The sequence below is a fragment of the Orcinus orca genome, chromosome 10 (genome assembly GCF_937001465.1).
Source record: "Orcinus orca chromosome 10, mOrcOrc1.1, whole genome shotgun sequence".
Lineage (NCBI taxonomy): Eukaryota > Metazoa > Chordata > Mammalia > Artiodactyla > Delphinidae > Orcinus > Orcinus orca.
In genome coordinates this window covers 76878391-76894374 of record NC_064568.1, presented here as the reverse complement: position 1 = coordinate 76894374, position 15984 = coordinate 76878391, and the positions used below count along the sequence as shown (strand labels likewise).

The 15984-nt window shown below is 39.9% G+C and overlaps 1 protein-coding gene across 1 annotated transcript in view; it reads left to right on the top strand.

The window, feature by feature from the left end:
- Positions 1 to 15443, top strand: part of LOC101274663 (24-hydroxycholesterol 7-alpha-hydroxylase) — a 73942-nt gene extending 58499 nt beyond the window's left edge. Inside the window, exons 11-12 of the mRNA XM_004267513.3 lie at positions 5417 to 5504; positions 8161 to 15443. Of these exons, the coding sequence (XP_004267561.1) occupies positions 5417 to 5504; positions 8161 to 8232 (160 nt within the window). The 3' untranslated portion in view covers positions 8233 to 15443. The remainder of the gene's footprint in view (positions 1 to 5416; positions 5505 to 8160) is intronic.
- The last annotated feature ends 541 nt before the right edge of the window (positions 15444 to 15984 follow it).

Sequence of the window (15984 nt, the reverse complement as noted above, 5' to 3'; positions counted from 1 at the left end):
TGGGCTTCTGGAGCCCCCTTTGCTCCTCCCTCTTCTCGGCCTGCCCCCAGGTGTCTACTCCCACCTCCTAAACCAGGTCGTCATGCCCCAGATGATGTCATCATTTTCTTACCCTTCCCCCAGCTGTATTATCTCTTCTTTCAATCCATCTCACTCACTACATACAGATGAATTTTCCTTAAATAATTAGCTCTAATTGTCACTTTCTTGTTAAGACTCTGGCACCACTGCCTGCCAGCCAAACTCATCAGCCTAGGACTCCAGACCCTCCAAAAATTTGACACAAATACATCTTTCTGCACATCTGGGAATGCCCACCCCAGAGGGTCTACCAGTTGTCCCCTGACTACCGTGCCCATTCCTCCCCTCACTCTCACTCTATACTGGGTCTGGAATGCCCCTACTCAACATGTCTACTTATTGGAACCTGTCCTTCCATCCAGGTCTAGCTCAGGTGTCACCTCCACATAGAGTTGGTCAACTCTGGGTTACACTGCTTGCTCCAGACCCCACATCTCCAAAGCCCTTCTGTTTCCACATTTATCTTACATTGTTACCTTTCCCATCTCTCCATGTGCATTACTTAGCAATGTGAGGGTAGAGGCCAGGTTTTGTAGGACTTTGTGTTCTGTGTAGCTTGAACATTTATTTACACATGGGGAAAACACACAAGTACTCAGCATTTAAGGAATTTTCAGCATGTTTATATTTTAATGAGCTTTATTTGTAGATGTGTAATGTTCTTGTAAGTGTAAAAAATACATATTATAAATAATATGCCTCATTATTTTCACTGTTTTGACATTAGAAGTATTAAGAAAACATTCCTAGCATGAACACAGCTCAGCTTGCTTCTGAGGCGCTTTTGTAAAGATACGGATTTATGAGGCTAATTTTCTTTGGAGTAACGGAGCTTTTAATGTCACAGTTATGTATGTGTTAGTCCCTGATGTTTTAGACATCGAACAAAATTCAGTAACCTGGTAAAGGCTTGAAAGCACAATTTATTTTTTGCCATTGCAAAAATATTAACTTTATTTAGTGGATAATTTAGGTAATTCTGCTAGACTATCCAAATATTTGGATTTGGAGAAAATAAGAGTTTTAGCACATATTACTTTATTATCTGTATTATTAACTCATCTTACTTTTTTTTAACCAGAATATCAAAATGTTTAGAAATGATAGTAAATGTAATATTAATAGTTATACTATTTCAATAACTAATACTAATTTAATAACTGAACTAACTTAACCCTCAAAAATAAAAGAAGAAAAATACTAAAGCCTCACCATGCACACAGTATTAGTTGGTCAAAAGCCTGAACTATAGTTTTACCTTAAAGGAAATTCAGTTTTATGATTTTTAAGAATATCACAGGCACTAAAGTTAGTTAAGGAAATGCTTACAGGTTCTAGTGGAAAACTATTTTAATGAACTGATAAACATTAGCTCTATTTCTAATCAAAACATGCGTAACGTTTCTAAAATAGTTCAACTTGTGCTCTTAAATAGCTTAGGAACTATTTCTTGTTTACATGACTCATTTGCGTGATAGAGGAAATATTCATTGAGGGCCTCTTATGTATAATAATGCTTAAAGAACCTTCATTTTCACATATAAGTATAATTTTTCAGTACAATTTATTCACAAGGTCTGTTGTATTTTCAGGGTCAAAGTCCCAACACTGTCACACGACACACTCAAGCCCCTCGATGAGCCAGTTCCTCGTTTCTTCCTGCTCGGTCCACTCCATTTCTCATCACCTCACCTTCTACAGGGAGTAGACAGCTTGCAGGCCCCTAGGCATTCCATGGCCCCTTCCAAGCCTGTGCCTTGGTTACCCTCTGAGTGGAGGGACTTCTTCCCTGGAACAGCCCCACCTACCCTGCCAAATGGTCCATTGTCCTTATCGCCGCAGTGCCTCTCCTCCAGGGACTGGAGAGGAAGGATGCCAGCCACCTATTCCCCAGGGGGCTGAGCTCAGAGAAGCACTCCCGTCATGGCAAGCTAAAGTTAGAGAAGGGCTGAAAACAGAGTTCTAAGAAAATAGCATTTGTTTGGATAAAGGAGGACCTTCATCCAAAAACTGTTTTATAATTCACAAATGCAAAATTAGCAAGCACTTCTCTAGTGCTGCCAGGTAACCGCTGAATATCGGGAAGTCACTGCTTATTCTACCAAACACAAAATGTCAGTTTAGTGAGCTCATCTAATTTACTTCCAGGAAGGGTGCTAAGGACTGAGAAGGACTGGCTGTTTTATGCAAGCAGAAATGTTCATGTTTCATTTTACACCTGGGTACTCGTTGCCACCTTTCCCGTTAGATACGGAATTCGCGGTCTCCATGAAACGCTTTCTTCACAGGACTTTGGAGATAATCACTCTCTTTTCATCATCCTACCCCTTTGGCTACTTCTTCTCAGGCCCCTTTGCTCACCTTCCTCACATTTCTAACCTCCACATTTTGGGCTGCCCCAGGGCTCTCTCCTCAGATTTCTTAGTTTTTTCTATTTAACTTGCTCCCTAAGTGACTTCATCCTATCCCTTGGCTTTATAATTGTCTGAATAGTGATGACTCTGTATTTATATCTCTTGTACCTCCAGCCCTGACTGAATCCCCACCCAAACACCAGGCTCATCCCCAGCCTCCACTCAACATCTCCACTGGATGTCTCCAAGGCACTTGTCTAGAGCCAGCAGCACTGAACAGGTCCAAAAGTGAGCTCCGCCAAGTGCTCTTCCATCGGCCTTCCCCACTGCTATATCCTTGCGTTTCCTCGGGCCAAAAACTTGGAGTCGTCCTTGACTCTTTATGTTTTCCACATCTGTCATGCAAGCCATCAGCCATCCTACAAAGTATATACAGACGCTAACCATGACTATTCCGTCATCCTGGTCCAAGTCACCACTTTCCATTGCCTGGAAGATTATGATGGCTTCCTAATCAGTCTTCTAGCAGCACATTATATTTTATTCTCAATGTAGCAGCCAAATGATCCTTTTTAAAACTTAAGTCAAATTTGTTTAAAACTGTCTAATGGCTTGTCTCACAGAACAAAATGAAGTCTTTAATGTGCCCATAAGGTTAAGGTGATAGTCAGTCATTCTGTAGAGAATCTGAAGAATAAACATTTGGATATATCTTAAGGAAATAGGACATGGTGTGCCCATCACGGGCTGCTTTGAAAAGCTCAAGTCCCAAGGACAACCATCATGGCCAGAAGTGGACATCCTAATTTGTTAGAAGTGTGACAGAAACTTAGTTGTGAGAGATTCTGAACCTGCAACTTAGCAAAATTGCTTTTTATTGGAATCGCTGCTAACTTTGATCTGAATCAATAAAGATTGGGATGTTGTATTTCATGGACATTGACACTCAGTTGGAATGAATTATCTTTAGCATTTCTAAGTAGGTAGGATTAAATTTACATCACAAATATTCGTGAAGAATTGATCTGGTATCCAAGTAGGTCCTAACAACACCTGGAGTGGTCCAGATTTCATTTGAAATAAAATATAGGCAAGATGTTTCAAGAATATCAGCGGGAAGCAAATCTAATTATCTGATATGAATAGCAGATCATTCATGTTCATTCATTCACTCATGCAATCAACAAACATTGAGGATTCAATGATAAATAAGACATGGTTCCTGCTTTTGTGAAGATGGTAGTCTATAAGGGGAGACAGACATGAAAACAATTAACTGTAGTAGAGTGGGCTTGTAGGATAAGGGTGTTAGTTGAGGGATGTTAAAAGTGCCACAGAAGCATAGAAAAGGATGGAAAGGTAAGGAAATTGAATCTGCTTTATGGAGGCATCACCTTCCATCATCTATTCATCTATTCAGTCAACATTATTAGGCACCAGCAGAGCCCTCTGCACTGTGTTAAGGCCCAACAATATAACCCCAGGAGAGGGATGGCCAATAAGCAATCAGAGTTCAGTGCAATAGATGCAAAGGCTGAAATGTGCCTTGGGAGCCATGGAATGGAGAGGAGGGACACCTCAGCCCAGAAGCAAGAGACCAGGGAATGCCTCCAGTGGAAACTGAGCCTCAGGCAGGGGAAGGGCTTGCAACAGAGAACATCGCCATTCAGGGAACTCAGGTATGCGGTGTGGCAAAAGCACAGGTTTCAAGGAGGAGCTATGGGGGAGAAGAGTCTGGAGAAATAGGGAGGGAGCAGATCTTCAAGGGCTGGCGGTGTTCCCTGTGGCATTTGGAAGGAAATGAGAAGCATTGACAGGTGGTATGTGTGTGTATGTATGCAGGTGTGTAAAATGAGGAAACAGTGATAGATTTCTGTTTTATAGAGTTTACTCTAGTGGGAGAGTGAAGGATAGAGTGGAGAGAAGTGACACTGGAAACAAAGCAACCAATCTGGAAACCCAGGTGATTCAGGAATCCAGAACATAAATAGATGACGAAGACCTACACTGGGGAGCAGTGGAGGGACTGGAGATAGGGGATAAGGAGAGGGACCGGGGAAACATTTGGAAGATAAAACACCTCGGTGCTTAACTGGACAGGAAGGGGAATGGAGAGGATTGGGTCTGTGATGATGAACAGTTTTCTGATGTTGGACCAATCGTACTTATTAGGGACCATTCCCCCTAAAATGGTTTGCCTTCCCTAAGGAGAGCTCAAAACAACCCACTGGCATGCCAGGAGATGTAGCAGAATTCCATTTACCCTTTTCTCGGTTTTTAAATTTCTATGTATATGTGTCTACAAAGTCGACAATAATAAGGTTGTATGCTATACAATCTATAAATAAATGATTATCAGTATATTGTAGAGTGTGCTCAAACATTTTATTATGATCAAAAAGCTTGGAGACTGAGTGCAGGATTACAAAAGGAAAAAATTTGGTAGTTATGGGGAATTTTAGGTGCCTACAGAACATTTAGGCGGTAATTTCCAGTGGGCAATAAGGGTCTAGATCAGACAGGACTGTCCAATGGAGGTTTCTGTGATCATAGAAAAGTTCTAAATACGTACTGTTCAGTATGGTGGCCGGTAACCACTTACGGCCATTGAGCACTTAAAATGTGGTGAGTGCAACTGAGGAACTGAAATGTTTTATTTTGATAAATTTAAATTTATTTAAATAACAGCCGCATGTAGCTACCGGTTACCGTATTAGAAAGGACGGATATAAAACTTAGGAGAGAGACCTGGGATCTCATTCATTAAGTGCTTCCACTGGCTAAGCATTTTACATACATTTTAAAGCAATGTGATCATCCCAACTACCCTTCTTTACTCTATCCTTTTAATAGTAAAAGTTTATATTGCAAAGAAGAGCACATTTGCTGTGAAATATGTGTAATTTATAGGTATTCTTTATTGGTAGATATTTATGCATCTTTTACAACCAAGCACCAATTTTATTTTCTTTTTCTTTCAGGTGGCTGGCTCTGTTGGAGATTCAAATATTTATTATTTTAATATTGTATTATTATCACTGTAGTCTTCTAGACCCATTGCCAAGACAGGTAAGTGTTTTCAGAATTTTGAATAGCATGACTTTCAAATTTGATATAAACTCTAACTCTTTGGTTTTCATTACTGGGGATGAGCTGACTGATTTCCTCACTTAGACTCATCTTAACAGATGATCTCTGCAGACTGAGAAGATACTCCCTTAATTCCAGGTCAATTCTATGTGCCCCATTATCACAAGACCAGGACCTAATAGTAGCATTTCCACCACTTAGTGTTAGGAGCTCCTCAATGAATTTACCAATTTTAACCCTTTTCCCAGGGTAAAATAGACATGGCCTTGATGTTGGGCTTGTTTCCCCTGAAAGGCATGTCTCTGGGTCCAAAAGTGAACCATGAGTTTTGGAGGCAAGTCAGAACCCTTAGTCCATTTGGAAAGCAATGGCACAAAGGAAATTAACCCACAGTAGAAACAGTGAACATAAATGAAAAGGCCATGACCTTTTCTGACCTCTGACCATTGGATATCTCAATCATTTAACTCCTCTGTGTTGCTATAGTTCTGTTCTCTTAGACCAATGGCCCTCAAACTGGTGTGAGCATCAGAATTACCTGGGATGGGGGGTTGTTAGAACATGGAATCCTGGGCCCTAGCCCTAGAGTTCTTGATGAGTATATCTAGGGAGGGGCTTGAGAATTTCTATTTCTGACAAGTTCTGGGTACTGCTGATGCCTCACTTTGAGGACCACTGTCCTAGGAAACAAGGGAAAGTTCCATTTAATTCCAAACGTTTGGAAGTCCCTTTGAAAACTCTGGATAAAAAGGTGTTATTTAAACTGAGGGTGAAGTGGAGAAATTAAGTATTGCAACCTCAGGGCTATTCACATAGCATTTTGTGCTATGATTTACTCTTGATTATTAAGGGCTAATATATGGAGGGATAAACTCTTGGGTGACATTTCAGTAGAAATTCTGTAAGTGTATAAATGACACAGAACATATTATATTACTCACAAATATGCACATTTCAGCACTTTGCCTTGATTTCTTTTACACTTCTATTTTGAGTACGAGCAACAGTGATAAAGAGCTCTCAAAATCTGATGATGAAAGGGAAATCAAAACACCCTTCACAAAGGTTTTCCTCTGAGTACAGTTTTGTTGGCAAAATGAAGATTGAGGCCAGGATTTACAGGCACCAAATACTAGTTTCTGATCCTCCGAGTTAGATGTCACAATTTTGCCCACGACTGACTCAGCATCTAACTATTTTCCCACCAGCAAGAAGACACAGGAATGCCTTTTCACATTAGAAGGATGTCATTTGTCAAAACCATGTGACACCGAACTCTGGAGATCGGTCATTTTGACCAGATCCTTAGGCAGGATTTTTCCCAGCACTTTCTTCCTAGCTAGGAATTCTATTAGTTGTATTTATTATACTTTTTTTAATTTTAATTTTTTTTGAAGATATTCGCCGTGTATTTCTTCTCTAGGTCTTTCTTTTTTTTAATTTATTTATTTTTATATTTATTTTTGGCTGTGTTGGGTCTTCATTTCTGTGCGAGGGCTTTCTCTAGTTGCGGCAAGCAGGGGCCACTCTTCATCGCGGTGCGCGGGCCTCTCACTATCACGGCCTCTCTTGTTGCGGAGCACAGGCTCCAGACGCACAGGCTCAGTAGTTGTGGCTCACGGGCTTAGTTGCTCCGCGGCATGTGGGATCTTCCCGGACCAGGGCTTGAACCCGTGTCCCCTGCATTAGCAGGCAGATTCTCAACCACTGCGCCACCAGGGAAGCCCCTATACTTTTTTTTAAAAACATACATCCTATTTCTGTTTGGACCCTACTAAGAATATTTTTGAAAGAAATGTTACTTCAGTTTGTAAAAAATACAAGTCTGAGAGAATTCTCATCTCAAAGGGCATTTCATTTCACAGTTTCTATTTTAGAAAGATCAATTAAAATTATTTAATTATTGGACTTATGTTACCAAGTTGTGAAGAAAGCAGGTGATCAAAAAATACAAGAAATGACCTTCCAATTACCAAGCTCTTGTAGGAGGGGGATGAGTTGCCAGGGCATGTTCCAGACACTCTGTTGTCAAGTGCAGGGAAATCACAGGACTTGGAAACCAGCTCCCCCAAAGGAATATACTTGCCACAAGAGCAAAACCCCACACACATTCACCCCTTGTTCATAACCAAGACATAACATAATGTATCAAGAACATCTGGAACCACAAAATATCCTTATGGAAAATTGTGATCTTAGGTCCCCTGTAATAGTGGTTCACACCACCAACACCATGTTGTCTTATGAACATCTATAACATGTGGCATAGAGGTCTCACCCAGCGATTATACATGAAGTGTCACAGATTGGGGGCCAGGAATGTAGAAAGAGCTTTTATTAAAGGGTATCTTCTTTATCCAGATATAAAGTGAAAGGTGGGTGGCAGGCCCATAGCACTGGGGTATGTGAAACTGTGAAGAGGCTGCTATTAGAATAAGGGAATTGCCTCCTTTGCTGTCCCTTGAACGGAAGGCTAAAATTGATGCTTGCCATGGAGAACTCATCAAGCAAAACCTTCCAGTCTTCCAAACCTAAACTCTGTACGTTTCAGGAACAATCACATTGAATAAACCTTAGGTCCAAACTGTTGGCTTATGTCCCTTAACTTCTATATTTTCTGCATTTCTGCTTTTAGAGTTCTCTCCATTTGGTGGGTGTCCAGCAGCCGGAAGGACAATGCCGAATTCAATTTAAACAAAGAAAATGATGTCTGCTGGGCCTAAGGAGGGCCAAGGCCTTCTTGGAGGAGTGACTGCCCCCCATCCTCTAGCCTGGCAGCACCGAGACCTGAGTTTGACTGAAACGTATCACTTAATTTTGTTTAAGGATTTAGTTCAAGACAAGGTCCAGATGGGATGTGTGTTTGGTATCTCACGAGTAGACCAAGAATCTGACATCACTCTATATCTATTGATATAGAGACCCCAATACAGGGTTTATAGAAAATGTTTCCATGATCCAAAAAAGAGGCACTTATTAAGAAGTTGGAATTTGGTTTCATGCATTACTGTATCAAAACTTTAAATAGAAATAATGTCACTTGAATGAAAATTTTACTATATTAAATTTACTGTGAAGACGACATACTTAAACTTCTATTTTGCAAAAGGCTAAAAGTCTTAGACTCTAAAAAGTATTAAATAATGATTTCTGGAAATTTTCTATTTTTCTTAATATGATTCTTAACTCTAGCAATTGAAATTCTTAAACTGCTATTAATATAACTCTTTATTCAACATGTCTAACACTAAAAGTATGAATAATATGATAGCTTTCTAACACCTGTGAGGTCAGGGATCATGTCTGACACTCATTTCTACACTCAACTATGCCTAGTACAGCACCTTCTCTATAGGACATATTCAATATATGTTATGTTGATTGGTGTACTGATTTGTATTTTAGTTAAGATAAAAGGACTCCTTTGACTCAAGGTGTTTGTAATTGTAGTTTGAGATAATATTTTTCCTAATTTATAGAAACTCAAATTAAATGATGTGTCAAGGCAAATAACAACTTTTCAATCTATTACTTAAGACTTTTGCCTGAAACACTTACTATGAAATCCAGAAAAGAAATCCTGTCATGTTCAGGGAAAATATATGACACTAATAACAGCATGATCGATGATGTCATGATTTGTCCTCTAACAGTCAGTGAAATGCCGCCTGCCTCCTTGATTTCACAGTAAGTAAGTTTTGGAGTGCATGTTGTCCTCTGGATTATTTGCTCCCCTGTGCGAGAATTATCTGGTGGGGTTGATAACGATTGCTTAGTCATCTATTTCCTACCAACAAGCAGATGACTCCCTAGGAGAAAATTAAGTACTTTGGAATGCATTAACTCTCCGGGACTAATACAGTGATTTTGAAGCTTAGCTAGCAGTTTACAGCGTAGCTTAGCAGGCGCGGAGGTCTGGAGACTGAAGGGGCTAAAGAAAGCAGCTTAGAATCCACAGGAGATCTGAGAAAGGCAGACAACTACCTGGCAGGTTCTTCTAAATATGGCAGGTGTGTTCCCAGGGAAGGCTTGTTCTCCCCCAAGCAGCTGAGGCCCACAGCCATACACTGTATTTGCAAATAATAAACACTTGAGTTGAATTTGCAGACCCTCAGGGCAGTGTTTATTTCCTTATTATTGCTTGGTAAGGATGAACCTTAGCTGACAAGTTCATGCACTTTAAAAAAACAGTGCAGATGCAGGAGGTCTACTGACCTTTGAAATGATACATGGTGAGATGAATATACTTGGAGGTCCCTATTTGTTTTTATTTCCCTAGCCTGGGATTCTATATTTTGTATATTAATAAAATGTATATTCATATATATATGTAAAAATACATACATTGGTATACATTTATATGTGTTAACTTGAGTTTTCCAGAAAGCAGAGTCTGAGACAGACTTGTGTGCAGTGCAGATAGTTGACTTGAGACGTGCTCCCAGGCGGCAGAAATAAGGGATCGGAAAGAATACACCATAATTGAGTTACGTTATCAAGGTAGATGTCCTAGTCCCTATTTCAGAGGACAAGCAATGAGGGGTGGGGGGACCACGTTCAAGTGTGGGCACGTGAGGGGTGGCTGGAGCGCTGGTTAGGTGGCGAGCATGGAATTCTCAGTGTAGTTTTGATCATGTTTTAATACAAATGTGAGATCACCTATATGCAGAACATCCTTGTGCAGGTAGCCATCATGGCATGTGTAATAATTAACAGTAACCCTCTTTCTTCTCTTGTCCCCCAACAGGCAGGGGCACAAATTATAACTTCATTTTTACCTGGCAGCCCGAAACAAGGAAGAGTTCACGTATTTACTGACAGAATTGCAGAACTAAATGGTGGTGCCCTTGGAAACTTGTAATTAAAGCAGGAAATGGGGAAGGAGGGGCCGTTAAAACTTAAATTAGGAAGTCACCTGCTGAAACGTAAGTGTAAGCATTTAGTTAGAGTTTTGTACTCATGAAAAGGCACGTCCTTTCAAGATTTTAATGTGGAAAAAAAAGGAAGTGTCTTAGTCTATTCAGGCTACTGTAACAAAATACCATAGACTGGGTGGCTTTTAAACCACCGAAATTTATTCCTCACGGTTCTGAAGGTGGGGAAGACCAAGACCAAGGCGCCAGTATGGTTGAGTTCTACTAAGACCCTCTTCCTGGTATAGTCAGTCATTTCTCTATGTCCTCACGCGGTGGAAGGGGTGAGGGGTCTCTTATAAGAATAACCATCCCATTCATGAGGGCTCCACCCTCGTGACCTAGTCGACTCCAAAAGGCCCCACCTCCTAAACCATCAACTTTGGGAGGATTCAACATGTGAACTTGGGGAAGGCACAAACATTCAGACCATAGCAGGAAGTAATCCTCCACAGTTGCTTAACTTTCTAAGTAGAGTAGTAGAGGTCTAGCTATATATTTTGCTCTGAAGGAGGGCCCTGGACAGCACTTGGAAATGCAGATGGGGGCCCCGCATCTCTTGATGAAGCAACCAGGAGCCTGGGATTGTCTCTGAGAGCATCCACACAGGAGTGGACCATGACACCTGGCTTTCATCAGCATAGCATCTTTTGTTTTCAAAAAGTTTTTAGAATAAATGTCTCCATATTTCTCCATTAATGTTGGGTTTGGGTAATTAAAATGAACTTATTAGAGTTTTGTTGTTAGTTTTTAAATCTTATTTTTTGGTATTTTAATTAATGGCTATGGGTGGTTACTGATAAGGGTACAACTTCTATAAACTATTTATTTTCCTGATAAGATGCCTATTACATTTCTAGAAACCAATAATGTGAGCTTCTATCACTTGAGCAGTTACTGTGAGTCAGGCACTTTGCTAAGCCTGTTTCACTTACCCACTTTTATTCTCACAATAATCCAGTGTGTCAGGGTGGTTTCTATTATTATCATCCCTGTTTTACAAATGACAGAAATCGAGCTTGGAGAGACTGGGTGACATACTTCAGGTCACCCAGCTAGGAAGTGGCAGAGGCAGGATTTGAACCCAGGGAGCCTGGCCCCAAAGCATGTCCTCATAACACTAAATAGTGCTACATCCTTCTTAAAGAGAAAATTGTTACCCACAAGAGACAGCACCATTGACTTCGTTGTCATCATAATCTACACTCTGGGTTCTCTCTTAAGTCTTAGGGAAAAAGTGGCTAATTCATTGTATAACCTACATTACAAATGGAAAAGGACTCCTGTTGTATGCCAGTTTCCTTCCTCCTCAGCTTCCTTCTCTGGAAGCCCCCAAATACCCCCCCTCCTTGTGAGAATTATGCAATAGACCAGCCTAGGATGAGACCTAGTAGATGTGAGAGGGGGCCATTCACTCTTCGAAGAAAAATATCTGATAAAAATGCATCTTTTTAGTGAGGGCATATAAATGTAAATGTTGAACAAATGTTATAAATTCTAACGCTATATTCTAGCATGCACTGTCTATTCACAGCAATGAGCTTTTTTTTTTTTTTTTTTGAGCAGTGTTTTACCTTGTTCCTTCACAAAAATAGCCCTGGTCATTAGAGACCCAGTAGGCCATAGAGTAAGGAATATATATGGATTTTTCTCTTCTGGCAGAGACAGGAACTAGATGAAATCTGAACAGTCTTAGTTCAAGCTTTGTCTTCAGGTGACTTGGAATTTGCAGAAGAAATAACCTTTGGGGAAGGTTATTAACTCATGTAAGAGACGTTGAACAATTATTTTGAAAAGCACTTAAGGGAAGGGGAGTGATGTTTACTTCAGACGCCTGTAGACTCCCCTTTGATTTTTATTGCTGTCGTTGCTGGAGGGGAACATGTTAGAATCATAATACAGAAGGAGAGCGAGCAGCCCAACATCCTGGCTTTGCTGCTTAAGAAGCTGAAATCCAAGTGGGAGAAATGTCATGTTATGTGCACTTGTTCGATGTTCCATGACTAGCGAAGACAACCCTCTGGGTGAGGTGGTTTAAATGAATGATTCTTTGAAGACAGAAAAAATAGAACAAATGAGTAAATTTCAAACTTCTTTTGGCAGCAAAACTTTTCTTCCTACAACACATTAGTTTATAGATCTCCAGGACAAAAGCAGATTAAAGCTGATAGATCCAATTCAGCATTTAGTTGAGTATACTTCATTGTTTACAGAATGCATTACACACCTCCGCAGAGCCCTAGGGGTCAAAGAAGCACATATTGAAAAACACTGAACTAGATAAACCTTGAATGTTAGGTGCTTCCCCAAATTTTGCAGTGTCTTGACAGTTTCACGGGGTCATGTGACCAATTTGGGCCAATGGGATATAAGTAGGATGATGAGTGGCGATTCCAAGCTGAAGAAGGACATCAGGATATATATTGTCTTTACTTCCCTCGTCCCCTGATGTTGCGATGGAGGAGACATGCAGCAACAAGAAGGCAGAGCCTCCATCAGCCTAAGACCCTGAGTGTCAGTGAGGAGGAGAGAGCCCTTCCCATTGTCTGCACTGGCTGTACAGCGTGAGCAAGAGACATGGATGTTTGGTAGCACAGCATAAATTAGCCTATCCGAACAGTCTCAGAAATGGAATTCTCTAGTTCCTGTTCTTTTTTTTTTTTTGCCTTTAGTCTTCTTTAATCTCATATCTTTCAGAGGAATACACAGTTCCAGCGTGCTGCATTCCAGCTCAAGGGTGGCAGTGGATTATACTAAACTGACTTCACGGATATGCTATGCAGTAACATTTTTTATGGTCGTAACACTGCAGTCAAAATTATATTTTGGCTGCTGTCCTTTATTTTCTGAGCAATCAATTGGCTTATTAAATAGAAAAGGGTTCCCACACAAAATAATTTCTAAGTGAGTCACATAGGTTATTAACTCGTGTATGAGACGTTAAACAATAACAGCCAGTTTATGTTGAGCACCTACTGTGTATGAGGTAATTATAGGGAATAGAGCGTAGAGGTTCAGTATAGAAAATTTGATATCCAATAACTTGCATTCAGAATCCAACTCCACTATTTTCTGATTGTGAGGCTTTTTGCAAGTTACTCCTCTCCTTAAGCCTCGGGACTACAGTGAAGAAAATAAGGCCCACTCTTTAAGGTTGCTATGGCTTGAATTTGTACTCCAATACAAAGTCGAGCCATGCTAAGTACGGACCAAGTAACATAATATTATTGATTGGGTGACTTTAACCAACTCCATCATCAAGACCGAAATTTTCTTTCTGTTTTATAAAAAAAGTCTTATTAGACCACTAATAATTTCTTATGCAAAAGTATAAGAACAGGAAAAATATTTAGTTCTATTAGAATATGTTGCTCGATTGAATGGTAATCAGGACTATTATTTTAAATTGCTCTCTCCCTTCATTTAATCACCTCAATATGAAATGTTTGTCTAAAAGCAACCAGGGATTTATTCTTTCCCCTTCAATCTGTTAACCAGCCATTGTGTATTTAATTAATTTGATTCATGGATTGCATTAAATATTTTCCATCACATCTAATGTAATATTCCTTATCTGTTCATTAACACATGAGTCTAACCATAGCAGAACTAACTAGTTTAACAGAGATTATTTTCTTCCACTTTTAAAAGTAAAGAAAATAGCAATTCAAAACTGGAACAAATCCAGTTGATGTCCAAAGCTCTCTGAAGTAGGGGATAGGTAGGAAACTATTGTATAAAAGAAAGAATAATTGTTGTGCTGTGGGAAGATACAAGTTCAAATTCTAGCTTTGTCCTTCAGTTTTGTATAATAATGAGCAAATCAGTTCAGATCTTTGAGCTTCAGTTTCTTCACAAGTTAAACATCATACTATACTCTTAATTCAGAAGACTATGTGTGGGACAGCTGGATTTTCACATGCAAAAGAATAAAGATGGACCCCTATCTCACACCATATACAAAAATAAGCTCAAAATGGAGCAAAGAACTAACTATAAGATCTAGAAAATTCCTAGAAAACATAGGTATAAATCTTCATTACCTTGGAGTAGGCAACGTTTTCTTAGATATGACACTAGAGGCACATACAACAGGATAAACTGGACATCATCAAAATTAAAAACATCTTTGCCTCAAAGGACACCATCAAGAAAGTGAAAAGTGTGCTATGTGTGCTGTGCTATGGTGTGAATATGTGTGTCCATCCCCCCCACCCAAATTCATAGGTTAAAAACCTAATGCCCAAGGTGATGATATTAGGAGGTGGGGCTTTGGGGAGGTAATTAGCTTCACGAGGGCAGAGCCCTTGTGGATGAGATTAGTGCCCTTTATAAAGTGCCTCTTATAATAGAGGCTCCAGAGAGCTCCCTCACCCCCTTCCGCCATGTGAGGACACAGGGAGAAGTCAGCCATGCGCCATCCAGAGGACAGCCGTACTGGCACCCTGATCCCAGACTTCCAGCCTCCAGAACTGTGAGAGATAAATTTCTGTTGTTTATAAACCACTCAACTTATAGTATTTTGTTCTAGCGACCAAATGGGCTAATACAAGATCAGAGAAAATTCTGCAAATCGTACATCTGAATGGGGACTTGTACCTAGAATACATAAGAACTATTCCAACTCAATAATAAAAAGATTTTAAAAGTGAGCAAATTATCTGAATAGACAGTTCTCTGATGAAGACATAAAAATAGCCAATAATTACATAAAAAGATACTCAACATAACTGTCAGAGGAATGCAAATCAAAATAAAAATGAGATACTACTTCACACCCACCTGGATGGTTATCATCAGAATGACAAGTGTTAGGATATGGAGAAATTAGAATCCTCATAATGCTGGCAGGAACGTAAAAGGTGCAGTTGCTTTGAGAAACAGTCTGGCAGTTCCTCAGGTGGTTAAGCACAGAGTTACCTTATGATCCAGAAAGTCCAGTCTCAGGTATATACCGAAGAGAATTGAAAACAGATGTTCAAACCAAAATTTTACACAGATGTTTACAGCAGCACTATTCATAAGAGCCAAAACGTAGAAACCACCCAGATGTCCATCAACAGACGAATGGATAGATAAAATGTAGTATTTCCATACAATGGAATATTATTTGGCAATAAGAAGAAATGAAGTACTGATAAATGCTACAACATGGATGAACCTTGAAAAATTTACACTAAGTGAGATGCCAGACACAAAGGACTGCATATTGTATGATACCATTTATACGAAATTTCCAGAAAAGGCAAATCCACAAAGAGAGTAGAGTAGTGTTTGCCTAGGGCTCTGGGGTATGGGATGATTGAGCAAGTGATAGCTATAGGGCATAGGGTTTCTTTGGGAGAGTGATGAAAATGTTTTAAATGGACTGTGGGATAGTTGCACAGCTCTGTGAACATACTAAAAGCCATGACACTTTACATGGGTGGCTATGTGTTATGCCAATTATAGCTCAGTAAAGACTATTTTTAAAAGGCTATTACGGGGAATTCCTTGGTGGTCCAGTGGTTAGGACTCCACGCATTCACTGCTGAGTGCCTGGGTTC